Here is an 11941-nt window from a genome sequence, read left to right as displayed (position 1 = left end):
GTTTAAAATAGTGTAATTAATGCTTCAAAACACCATATATTTGTATACAAATCAAGAATCCATGTTGGTGCTGCATTTGGTGGATCTGCTGGCTCGCTCGCTTGCGTGGCTCGCTCGGCTGACGATTACGTTAGAGAATAATTCCTTCTTTTCTGGGATGGGCCGGCCCACCCACATCGCAACCCCCGGATAATCCTGATAGCAATCCTGAAATACTTCGCATCGGAACTCAGTGGATGATAAAAGAACACCGGAAATCTTACAACATGTATCACACAGACACTACACTGAACAGCGATTGTCTATTATGCAACTGCTGCCCAGTGCCCTCGTTAAAACATCTGCTGGCCTTCCTGAGCATTTATCACACCCCCGAAAACACAGTGATTCCACTGCAAGGACACTTATCGAGTACTGTGTTAATTTTCAAGTCTTGCCAAAGATATCTACCCTTCCTCTAACATTGAATCCAAGCAAAGCAAACCACGCAGCAGCAGCAGGAATAAACGAACTCCCCGCGGCGATACCTTCGGCCAAAGTTCTCACAGACTGCGACCCCGGGGATTCCAGACGAGGAGATCTCTGCGCCCATCTCCCGATTCACCCAGCTCTGAACTTCGGAGTAGTTGGCTTGGCCCATGTTGCCGATCACACTAGCCACCGAGGACAGAATCGCGAAAAATTCCAGTCCGCCGTCGCCATTGCTGCTGCTGCTGCTGGGGTCGGAGAAGGCGTCTTTGAGGTTTCAGTCTATAGTGATCACACATTCGGAATACAAAGGTCCGACGTGGCAGGAGGTTGTACTGTAATATTTTCAATCCCAGATAAGGCGATCTCACATCAGCCCCTTGCTTCGACTCGAGAAATGTGACCCAGCGGCACTTGCAGAATCTGATGCAAACCATGCGGCAAGGAGGGTTTAAATCCACACGAGCTTGAAGATTATGGCACGCACAAAGCATCCACTATGGTAATAGCCCCCAAAATAGGGCAGGCAGGCATTGTCCCGCTCTGCAAGATGATTTCCAAATCCAGTATTTCACACCGGCCAAGCACATCATTTAAGCACATTCACATCATCACTACAGTGTGCCACCCACAATAAACGAATATCAAACGTCATATCCTAACGAGTATAAAATAGGCGAAGCCGAAGCATATTGTGTATATTAGGCGTGCACGGCTACGGAACGGGCCCTGACATCTTGCGACATCACCTTTCAGAAGTGAGGCTGCGCGGCAAGAAGGATCTGCCGGGGTTGGTCGATTGCACGGTGCTGGTGCAATCGTTCTGCAATCTGAACACGAGAAAGACGATGGAACATTCTGTCGGGCATGATCTTCCCCGGTCAGGACCGGAGGTAAAGAGTTTCCTATCCGGCGTGGAGTGGGTGGCTGCACAGAGCCAGTTGGCAAGCCAGTTTAAATTGTGAGGAGAAGACTACGTTCTATCAATAAGGAAGCCAAGTACTGGACCAAGACTGTAGAGCAATATGCTCAGTTGCTTAACATCAAGTGGGTTAATCGTCATGATGTTCTTATATTCATCACTTAGGTCACATGGTACTGTATCTTGATAGTCTGCGGGGGACCTGGTATGGTGGGCTATATTGATCATCTAATCTCGGTTGCTTGAGAGCGATGATCCAGCGGATTGATACATTTATGATCCCGAAGACTTGTGCAGGACTTGGCGATAGCAATTCCATGTTCACATAGACGCTGTGCCATCGTCTCGTCAGACCCTGCTAGAGAAGAACCTATCCTCGGCCATCCCGTAGCTGATGGGGTGCCGAGTAATCACATCACAGATAATGATGCTTGAAGTCTACCTTGGGTGTGCAACGTCATACCGCAACACAAGGGAGAACAGATTTGTGGTATTACGGACTTCCTATGAGGTCAATGAGGGACTATTTAGGCAGTAGAAATATTAGACCGTGCCAGTGCTGATGGTTCTGGTTGTCTCTGTAGTCCAAGGATTTCTGGAATGTTGCACGACCGCCATTGCTCTTTTCTAGATAAGAAGATCACTTCTGCAGAATTGCATCATAGTATCGCCGATCACAGATGCACCCCGCGCAATCCGGATTCACAATGAAGCAACTTGGCCACCATGGCGAGTCTGCGAAGCGAGGCCAATAGCAGAATACATAAGTTTCAATGTTGTCTCGCTGCTAATCGACATCGTGTTCATCTCATCAACCCTTCAAGACGACCGCAGACAGCATGGGATCTAATGATATTGCACCAAGACTCCTAACTCAGTTGGTAGACCAGCAAGCAAAACGACAGCCTGACTGTTTATATTGTGTTCACCCAGCCTCCCAAGATGCCGAGTGCGAATGGCGTCCGATCACGTACCAGCACTTGTCGTATGCTGTGGACCGCGTAGCCTGGTGGATTGAGGCGAAGCTCCAGGAGAAAGAGAAACAGGTCCTTGCATACATCGGGACAAATGATCTGCGATACTGTGCTTTTGCGCTAGCGTGTATGAAAACAGGTCATGTCGTAAGAAACCCTTCTGCTATCATTGTGTTCTTTGTGTGGTTCTCTTTCTTTTGTTTTCACAACGAAGCTGGGGTTCCTGGCTGACCGTAACATCTACTAGGCACTACTCCTTTCCACACGCAACTCGCAGCCTGCCTTCCGCCATCTGATCTCAGAGACAAGTTGTTCAGTGCTCATTGATGGCAGCGAACGAGCTCAATTACAGAAGATCATTGACGAGGTCGAGGAAAGTTGCTCGGATCTTGGACTTGAGCGATGGCGGATGGCACCATTCTGGGACATTTTCGCATCGTCTCCTGTCCCAGAATATCCTCACCCGGACAGCTACAATGACATTGAAGACCGTCCAACTTTGATAATCCATAGCTCAGGGACCACCGGGATGCCCAAGCCCATCACTTTGACACACGGGTATCTGGCAACTCTGGACCAGATGCAGACCCTCCCCGTGCCTCCGGGTCGGAAGCCCGCCCAGAGCGCTCTGCGGAACATGGGCAAGATGCGATTTCTTCACGGGCCCATGTTTCATATCATGGGATTGCTCTGTCTAGCTGAGTGCATCTTTTATGAAACCCCTTTCCTGTTGGCTCCCGATCGGCCTCTCACTCCTGAACTGTTCTCCCGCATCATGTCCGCCCCCGTTCCACCTCGATGGGGTCTACTCAGCCCGTTTCTCCTGCAAGATCTCTGGTCTTCTGAGCAAGGACGACTAGCCTTGCTGCAACTACAGGATATGAACTATGGCGGGGCGCCTCTCGACAGCGCGACCGGCGATGCGATCGCTACTCAGCTCCGACTGCAGACTCTGATAGGCAGTAGCGAGACTGGGTACACGGCGACACTTCTCTGCGAAGATCCCGCAGACTGGGAATTTTTCGAATGGAATCCATCCTTCGACCACCGCATGGAGGAAGCCGGTGAGGGTCTGTGGCAGCTGGTACTCCCTCGCCCTCCTTCCCGCCGATATCACGGCGTCTTCCACAGCTTCCCGCATCTGACCGAGTATCACACTGGAGATCTTTTCGAACCTCACCCTTCCAAGCCCAATCTTTGGCGGGCCAAGGGGCGAGCAGACGATGTCATTGTGCTCAGCAACGGCGAGAAGCTGAATCCCGTAGACGCCGAACGCCAGTTGGAAACCCACCCTCTTGTCCATCGGGCGGCCATCTTCGGTCAGGAGCGGTTCCAGGTGGCCTTGATACTAGAGCCTAACTGGGACAGCCTGCCGGAGACTTGGACCCAGGAGTCACTTTTGCGTGACTTGGAGCCCCTGCTCGACGAAGCCAATGGCTTGTTGCCGGCTCATGGACAGGTCCATCGCACCCACATCGCACTTGCATCGCCCGATCGACCGTTTGTACTGGCACCAAAGGGTATAATACGCCGGCGAGAAACCGGCCAACTTTACAAGGATATCATTGATGCTTTGTATAACCCTACTCCAGAGCACGACAACACCGGAGATAATCTGGACGCGCTGCCGGACGCGAGTCATGAAGAGCTGCAGCAGTGGGCGCAACGCCTTGTGGCGAAGATATCAGGGGTCAGTACAATGGATCTGGACGCCGACATCGTCAACTTGGGCATCGACTCGCTTCAAGTCGTTCAACTCGTACAAGTACTACAGGACGCTACCAATCAAATCCGACCGTCTCAACAGCCGGAATTCTCCTGGACCAGCGCAGCTGTTTATGAGCGTGCAACAGTGCGGCGGCTTGCCGACGCGCTGTACATACACAAAACACAGAGCTCTGCAGCGGATACCGCGGAGGGCCAGTCACCCACGTCAGCAACCTGGCCGCGTGAGCATATGCTAACCCGTGCGGTCTGGCAGCAGGCGCAGAGATTGCAGCTCCGTGGGAAGACTGTGCTGTTGACTGGATCCACGGGGGAGCTGGGCAGCTACCTCCTGCATGAACTGCTGCAGGATCCGACTGTCATGCAGATCTTTTGCCTCAACCGAACTGCGGATGCCCAAGCTCGACAGCTGGCCCAATTCCGAGGGAAGGACCTCGCAGACGGCTGGCTGCAGGAAACCTCCCGCGTACATTTCTGGCAAGCCGACTTGAGCCAAGAGAATCTTGGTTTGACATCCGATGCATACCACCACCTGCACGAGCAGGTCGACGTGGTCGTGCATAATGCATGGATGGTGAACTTTAACCTGCCCCTTTCGAGCTTCGAGACCCAGTTGGAGGGGACTCGGCGCCTGCTGGCCTTGATTGAGGGCTCGACCCGCCAGGCGGCCCTTCATTTTGTTTCCTCGATTGCCGCCATCAGTGGTTGCAGCTCGGATGCGCCGGTCACGGCCAGTCATATCACCGAAGCGCTGCATGACTCGTCCCTAGTCCTCACCCAAGGCTATGCGGAGTCGAAGTTTGCGGCCGAGGTTCTCTGCGACCTGTTCGCACAGGAGCGCCCGAACACGATCGCCATTCATCGAGTAGGTCAATTGGCAGGCCCTTCGCATGCACAGGCGGGCATGTGGACCTCCCGGGACTGGCTCCCTGCCCTGATCCGGACCTCCCACACGATGGGAGAGCTGCCCGACAGCTTGGGTTCGATTCCCGTGGATTGGGTTCCGATTGTAAGTAGTCTGTGGGAACGGACACCTTTATGGCCGGCAAAGACTGACATGATGTCTAGGATATTGCTGCACGAAGTATCACCCAGATCACCCTCGCGCGAAGTGGCGTCGACCCATTGTGTTCGCCCCCTGCGCGCCGTGCAGAGGTCTACCACATCGTCAACCCACATATCAGCGCCTGGGAGCCACTGGCCCGAGTAGTCAGTCGTGCCTGCGATGCCAAGATCATCCCACTCAGAGACTGGATCCAGCGCTTGGAACGACGGCTGTCGGACCCAAACCTGGATCAGACCACCTTGAAAGGCTTGCCTGCGGCATCTCTCATGGACTTCTTCACCGTGCTGGCAAACTCTCGGGGCTGGGTAAGGCCTGTTGCGGATACTAGCAATGCGCAGAGGTACAGTGCGGCTTTACGCGGGCTGGGACCGGTGGATGCTTGTTTGATGGATGTGTGGCTGCGACAGTGGAGGGGCTGGATCCCGGGGTTGCACATTTAGGGCTTGGCTATGATGCTTTATACACTAAACTTGTATGTATATTTCCTTGCGCATAACATTTATTTTTGCACTATATGAATTGCTTTAGCTCACAGTGATTGACTGCGAGTATCGCACTATCTTTCTCAGTAGAAAATCAACTATAATGTTATGAAGTTTCCCAAATCAGCGACTCAGTACCTCGCCCTCGATTTTGTGTTTATATTAAAAGAGACTCTTTTTAGTCCAAAGATGCTGATAATGGTATTCTTACCCACTCCAACAATAGGTTCGCAAAAGTCCGGAAATGTGATACAGAAGTTGTCTCTTTATATTTCTTCAAGGCTCCTCCCCGACCAAGACCCGTTCCGGCCGACTACACATTCTCGAGGCTCCTCACATCCGTACACCCCAAGCATCATCTTCATGTGATGATCTCGTGCTTTGCAAGCCATCATATCAAGGGGTCGGATGCGGGAAGGATACTGTTTGGTCAAGGTCTGTTCTGTGAAGAGTCCCTGCATTCCTTTATCACCTTCAGTCGGAGCTACACTATCACCCGCATCTATAACCCCTTTGGGGGGGGGGAAGATCTTTATGTCTCCTGATAATGGCAAGCCCCTTTTTGACGATACTCTCATTCGTGACCCCAAGCACACATAGGTCCATATCAACCTAGATCAAGAAACCGGTCTGGAATGGGTCATCAGGATCTAATCGCACCTGACGCTCGCCTGTAATCCACGCTCTGCCACGAATGGTCGGCAGCACCGCATCAACCTCCCCGACCTTCTGTACCCCGCGTATGGTGCCAACGAATGCGGTATCGATGATACTGCGGAAGGTCACTGTTCCCCCAACTTGTACCTGTCCTCGTGCATGGAGCACTGCCAGACGAGAGGAGCTTCCCGTCCCGCAGGGACTCCGGTCCAGCCTCCCCGGCGTGACAATGACCGTATGCCTCACAGAAAGCTCACCATCCTGATCTGCAAGCGGCTCGCTGATAATCACATTGTTGATGCCCCGGATGGCCGGATTCTCCGGGTGCGTGGGCATACATCGCGCCAACACCGCCGCCTTCAGCTGCTGACCCAGCTCGACCAGCCGGTCTTTCTCCGACGTCCGAACCCGAATATTCCCCAAGTCCTCCGCCTGGGCGATCACATACCACTGACCGCCGTAAGCAATATCCACCCGAACACTTCCTATATCCGGAATCGAGACCTCCATGTCGAGCGCGTACACAAACGCAGGCACGTTGTCGAACGAGACGGACTTGCACCGTCCCTCGTGGCACTCCGCTGTGGCCGTGACCAGTCCGGCCGCTGTGTCGAGCTTCACCTCGGTTCTGGGCTCTTGCATCGGGATCATCCCGGTCTCGAGAAGGACGGTGGTGGTGCAGATGGTGTTCGACCCGGACATGGGGACCCAGTCGCCCGGGGCCATAATCAGGAAGCCGGCGTCGGCGCGCGGGTCGCACGGCGGGAGGACGAGGTTCACGCTCATCTCGAGGCGCCCCCGGGGCTCATGGAGGATCAGCCGACGCAGGTCGTCGTGCTCAGCCATGTAGCGCACGAGTTTGGCGTGCATCGTCGGCGCGGGGAGGTCGAGGACCCCGCTGACGATCACGTCGCCCACTTCGCCTTCGCAGTGGGAGCAGACCAAGGAGATGTTGCGTCGGGATCGCATTTTTCCGTCTTCCTTTGGCGGTTGTGCTATGCTCTGGATTTATTGTTGCAGTAACTTATATGTCAGGTAGGTATGGTAGGAATCAGTCACTGGGCCGCAATGGGAGATTGGGTATAACAGATCTTTCTTATTATCAAAGATCACCGACGGAGCAACTTGCTATATTTCTTTTTTTGATAGCAACCCTTTTGGCGACTCGATTAGGTTCTGTGCCATTTCCGAGGGCTTCCGGGAGCTCTTTCCTATTCTGTTTGCTGCACAGAGCAATCTTTGACTGATCCGTCATATCCCCAATTCTGAACATTGTTAAGTGTCAAGTGCAAGGAAGACATCAAGTTTATCTCTGGTTTAAACTGGTAGTGCACACTACACACAGAACCTGTGAAAGCGCAATATCTTGTGAAATTATTCAATGGATGTTGCCACCCTGCGGTGAAATCGGGTTCTAGGCATGGTCTCTACTTAAACCACTCTCCGGAAGGGTAATTCCATCATCAAGAAAACTAGAAACCCCGACGATACTTGGATTACCATCAGATGCGTTACCTCAAAGGAGTAATCATGAGCACAAAATGGTGGTACTGATCCGGGGACCCATGAAAACGCGGGGATCTCGGCCTGAGGTTTGCGGGACATTCCGATTTCGGCAAGTGATTCCGGTGTTATCTTAGGCCGATCGGATTGCAACTATACAGAAAATAGTTAGCTCCTGTCGCTATCTATTATCTAGGTAAATACCTCGAACGTAAACCGATTCTCCTGGCAATCTCAACTCACTGTTCTACTGTTCAACAACCCCCGTCATCTACCAGAAATGCAGAAAGTGGGCATTATTGGCTCGGGCATCATCGGCCTCCTGTCGGCTCTGACCCTCACCGATGCCGGCTACAAAGTGACCATCGTGGCCCGCGATCTACCGGGCGATGAAAGTCAAGATTGGGCCAGTCCTTGGTGAGACTTGCTGTTTCTTCACAATTGTTGGGTGTCTTCTACTGAGCGACCTGCTAAACTGAGATACAACAGGGCCGGCGTATCGATCTTCCCTCACCCCGACGCAGGCGGCGAATCCCTCCAGACCGAGAATTTCAAATACTTCTGGGCATTAGCACATCGGGATCCAACGAGCGGTGTTCAAGTAAGTCAGCCATTCAGTAGCCTGCTTGTGCCATGACCTCCCCACTAAACCATGCCCTTCGATATTTCCAGATCATCAAGGCAACGGAACACTACGACGACCGAGACGACGACTCCACCATCTGGTACAAGACGGTCGTGCCGCGCTACCGTCTGCTTTCGAAGGAAAAGCTGCCCGATGGAGTGAAGCTCGGGTTCACATACACCTCCATGACGATCAATCCCGCATACCTCCTCCCGTGGATCCAAAAACAGCTGCAGGCTCGTGGGGTGACCTTCATCCGGAAGACGCTGAGCTCGATCGCAGAAGCTAAGAAAATCACCGGAGCGAAGATCATCGTCCACGCCTCCGGGCTAGGTGCATACACTCTCGCCGGCGACAAGAACGTGGAGGCGATTCGCGGACAGACCATGTTTGTCAAGACAGACTTCGTCGAAGAGTTGATGATGCATCAGGGCTCGCACTACACCTATGTTATCCCGCGGATGTTCACGAACGGTGCTATCATTGGGGGCGTGAGCCAGCCCGGGAATCTGGAGCGTAACGTTGATAGAGATCTACGTGCGGATATCCTCCAGCGGGTGAATACGATGACGAATGGCGGTCTTGCGGCGGTCGATCTGGAGAAGGATGTTCAGAAGGATATCGTCGCGTTTCGGCCGGGGAGGAAAGGGGGATATCGACTTGAAGCTGAGGGGGATGTCGTGCATGCCTACGGATTCGCCGGCCTGGGGTATATTTTCAGTTACGGCGTGGCGATGAAGGTGCGGGAGCTGGTTGACTCGATTGTGAAGCAAGATGAGGCTCCGAGGAGTCGCTTGTGAGATGTTTTTGGGGCAGATTATACCGGACTGAGGAAAAGGATAAGCATTCCTGACGGCGTCGGCCTGCGGCCTTGCCTGAGGCTGCCAGCTCATCACCCACCTCAGTGGCCTTAGCTAGTTCTCACAGTTAGCCTAACATAGTCAGAATCCAAGCATCTTCCACCTCTCTGAGGCGTCATCAAATACATTAAATGGGCATGTTATGCATAACCTCCATGAGAAGGGGTCATACATTGCTATCTATAAGTCCAAGAAGTAATATCTAGACCATATGTAGTTTTCGTGTTATCGGAATATGATTGAGCAAATCAATGCGAAGCAGGGGAGCACCTGCCTATTAGGCTTTCTGCCTAGATGGGTGTCCCGCCACATCTACCGATATAGACAGGACTGTACGATTTGACCTGCAATCAAGACTCCTCTTGATAACCTGCAGCGTGGGAAACATGCTGGGAGTGATATGCACCCGATAAGAAACTGAATTCGAGAACGGGCATGTCACTGGCTCTTCGGACCGCAGCAAGATGATCTCCCCACCCCACCCTCGGCGTAACGGTGCAATGAGAAGGTGCAGCACTTATCATGTTACTTTTCTCCGGAAGGAGTTTCCATATTCTCTACTTTATCTCCTTCCCCGCATCCCCATATCTCACGGGTGGGCCACACTAGGCGCATTCAAGTAATAACCGGGGTTGCGTCAAGTCTAAATAATTAGTGCACTCGTAGGGATATTGGGATGCCACCTGTCCCGAGTTCATCTCTATGTCTTCTACACCTTCTATCAACGCTATGTCTGCTATGAAGAAACAAGAAACCCCTGACCTTGATCGGGACAGCATTGCCCCTGTGCAATCTCAGATCGATGAGGCATCCAGCGAGCCGATTCAAGAGGATGCTGTATTCGGTGAGATTCGTGAAGGGGATACCAACTATCGTAATGTGAGCTCTCTAGGGGTTACTGCATGAACCATCACATCGAGCTGACCAGGCCTAGGTGAGCTGGTTGGGAACCACAGCTCTTATGATCAAAACTCAAATCGGCCTGGGCGTTCTCTCGATGCCAAAAGTCTTCGACATTCTTGGAATCGTGCCTGGAATAATCCTTCTTCTCACAATTGCCGCGATGACGTCCTGGTCGAACTGGATGGTGGGTGTCTTCAAACTACGCCACCCCAGTGTCTATGGAATCGACGACGTGGGGAAAATGCTGTTTGGACGCTTTGGTTATGAGTTACTCGGCGCAGCATACACCCTGTGTGAGAGCTCATCCTTCGAAATGGTTTTGACCAAGGTTCTAACCTCTTGCTAGACTGGATCTTTGTTGGTGGCTCGGCTCTGTTGAGCATGTCGATTTCCCTGAACGCGCTCTCCGACCACGGAGCTTGCACTGCAGTCTTCGTGGCTGTCGCTGCCATTATTGGGTTGCTCTTCTCCAGCATCCAAACACTTGGTCGTATCAGCTGGCTGGCCTGGGTAGGTGCTGCATGCATCATTACTGCAGGTACGTTGAGCCGAGTCCCTCCATATATTCAGGTGGAATTAAACGATTGCCAGTCTTTATCCTCACGATCGCTGTTGGAATCCAAGGCCACGCTCCGGTGACGGACGGTGTGATCCCAGAATCAGACTACAAGCTCTTTGGCAATCCGACGTTCGTCGAGGCCATGACTGCTCTCTCCACCATCTCGTTGACTTACGCGGGGACCCCAGCCTTCTTCAACATCGTCTCGGAGATGCGTAACCCGCGACACTTTACTCGAGCCCTCACCATCTGTCAAGTCACTGTCACGGTCATTTATATTGTAGTCGGAACGGTCGTGTACTATTACTGCGGATCCCATGTTGCATCGCCCGCTCTCGGCTCTGCGGGAATCCTGATCAAGAAGATTAGCTACGGGTTTGCTCTTCCGGGGCTGGCTGTCTCCGCCACTCTGATGCTTCATGTGAGTGCTCGCCGTGCTGATTTCGATCCCTTTACCATGCCTCGCCCTCAACTAACTGTCCACAAGTTACCCGCCAAACACATCTTTATCCGCATCCTTCGAGGCACCAGACACCTGACCGGCCAGACTCGGACGCACTGGATCGTCTGGCTCGGGTCGACCTTCACCGTAACCTCGGTCGCATATATCGTTGCAAGCAGCATCCCCGTATTCAGCGATCTGGTATCACTTGTGGGGGCTCTTTTAGCCACATCCTTATGCTTCCAACCGATGGGATGTATGTGGTTGTACGATAATTGGGGACCGGGCCGGCAGAAGAAGTCACTGAGGTGGTGCTTGATGGTTGCCTGGTGTATTTTGATCATCCTGACCGGCTTCTTCTTGACGATTGGGGGCACCTATAGCTCTATAGTGAGCATTATCTCGTCTTACGAGAAGTCCGGGGGTTCGTCGGCCTGGTCTTGTGCCAACAATGATAAATAAGGAACCCCGGTTACCGTTCATCAATCTGTGCATTTGTGTATATAAGAGTGCAATAGCAAGGCAGTGACTGGTTCTTGTATCTAGATCCAGTGAGACAATCACTTGACGTTTTAAATGTCGTTGTGAATACATTCAAATCTTGAAGTAGAAATCCTAGTGTTGGAGCTATTGTCCCCAGAATCAGTAGATATCTCTCTCGTCGCTCTAGACTTATAGCTCACGCCAAAAACTCTTCTGCAGGTTTTGCCCCAGGGAATGGTCTGCTTCCAAAATCTGTGGTGCCCTGATGCCCG

General features: G+C 52.5%; 4 protein-coding genes across 4 annotated transcripts; 3 read left to right on the top strand and 1 right to left on the bottom strand.

Moving 5' to 3' along the window:
• Window positions 1-2229: 2229 nt before the first annotated feature.
• Window positions 2230-5595, top strand: BO86DRAFT_430099 (NRPS-like enzyme; the record flags this gene model as incomplete). The annotated part of the gene is made up of 3 exons (XM_025675677.1): window positions 2230-2511; window positions 2612-5098; window positions 5158-5595. The coding sequence occupies 3 exons, from the start codon at window positions 2230-2232 to the stop codon at window positions 5593-5595; spliced, it is 3207 nt and encodes a 1068-aa protein (XP_025527910.1).
• Window positions 5596-6249: 654 nt separating this feature from the next.
• On the bottom strand, window positions 6250-7263 carry BO86DRAFT_312660 (proline racemase family protein; the record flags this gene model as incomplete). The annotated part of the gene is made up of 1 exon (XM_025667964.1): window positions 6250-7263. One exon carries the CDS (start codon window positions 7261-7263, stop codon window positions 6250-6252), a length of 1014 nt encoding a protein of 337 aa, XP_025527909.1.
• Window positions 7264-8077: 814 nt separating this feature from the next.
• On the top strand, window positions 8078-9222 carry BO86DRAFT_430098 (FAD-dependent oxidoreductase; the record flags this gene model as incomplete). The annotated part of the gene is made up of 3 exons (XM_025675676.1): window positions 8078-8214; window positions 8287-8398; window positions 8470-9222. 3 exons carry the CDS (start codon window positions 8078-8080, stop codon window positions 9220-9222), a joined length of 1002 nt encoding a protein of 333 aa, XP_025527908.1.
• A 798-nt stretch (window positions 9223-10020) lies between these two features.
• On the top strand, window positions 10021-11648 carry BO86DRAFT_312925 (amino acid transporter; the record flags this gene model as incomplete). Its single annotated transcript, XM_025667980.1, has 5 exons — window positions 10021-10161; window positions 10217-10478; window positions 10532-10723; window positions 10777-11165; window positions 11232-11648. 5 exons carry the CDS (start codon window positions 10021-10023, stop codon window positions 11646-11648), a joined length of 1401 nt encoding a protein of 466 aa, XP_025527907.1.
• Between the last annotated feature and the right edge of the window lie 293 nt (window positions 11649-11941).

Source organism: Aspergillus japonicus (genome assembly GCF_003184785.1).
Source record: "Aspergillus japonicus CBS 114.51 unplaced genomic scaffold BO86scaffold_23, whole genome shotgun sequence".
Taxonomy (NCBI): Eukaryota; Fungi; Ascomycota; class Eurotiomycetes; order Eurotiales; family Aspergillaceae; genus Aspergillus; species Aspergillus japonicus.
The sequence above is the reverse complement of the archived record's forward strand: the minus strand, read 5'-3'. Positions and strand labels throughout refer to the sequence as shown.